The 239-nt window shown below is 38.9% G+C and overlaps 1 protein-coding gene across 1 annotated transcript in view; it reads right to left on the bottom strand.

Annotated features, from left to right (window-relative positions):
- Positions 1-239, bottom strand: part of LOC119582195 (mesoderm induction early response protein 1-like) — a gene marked incomplete in the record, with an annotated part of 26,043 nt that overhangs the window by 6,261 nt on the left and 19,543 nt on the right. The window contains 1 exon segment of the mRNA XM_037930429.1: positions 86-230. Coding sequence (XP_037786357.1) covers positions 86-230 — 145 coding nt within the window.

Consider the following 239-nt stretch of genomic DNA (forward strand, 5'->3'; position numbering starts at 1 on the left):
GCCCAAAAATTTAAAAACCTTAAATGCAACACCAGGCATGAAAACCATATAAACTTTTTTTTGCGTTTTAGAGGGAAATTTTTACCATATGTTTTAAGGCCATTTTCGAAATTTCTACACTCCTCTTCAGACCAGAGAGTCATTGTGGAGGCGAGTGGGGTGGGGTTCATTCTGTGCCGCCTTAAAGCTTCTTCTACATTATACCCGCACTGTAGTAACAAATACAAAGCCTGAAAAGT

The sequence above is a fragment of the Penaeus monodon genome, chromosome 15 (assembly GCF_015228065.2).
Source record: "Penaeus monodon isolate SGIC_2016 chromosome 15, NSTDA_Pmon_1, whole genome shotgun sequence".
Classification (NCBI taxonomy): Eukaryota; Metazoa; Arthropoda; class Malacostraca; order Decapoda; family Penaeidae; genus Penaeus; species Penaeus monodon.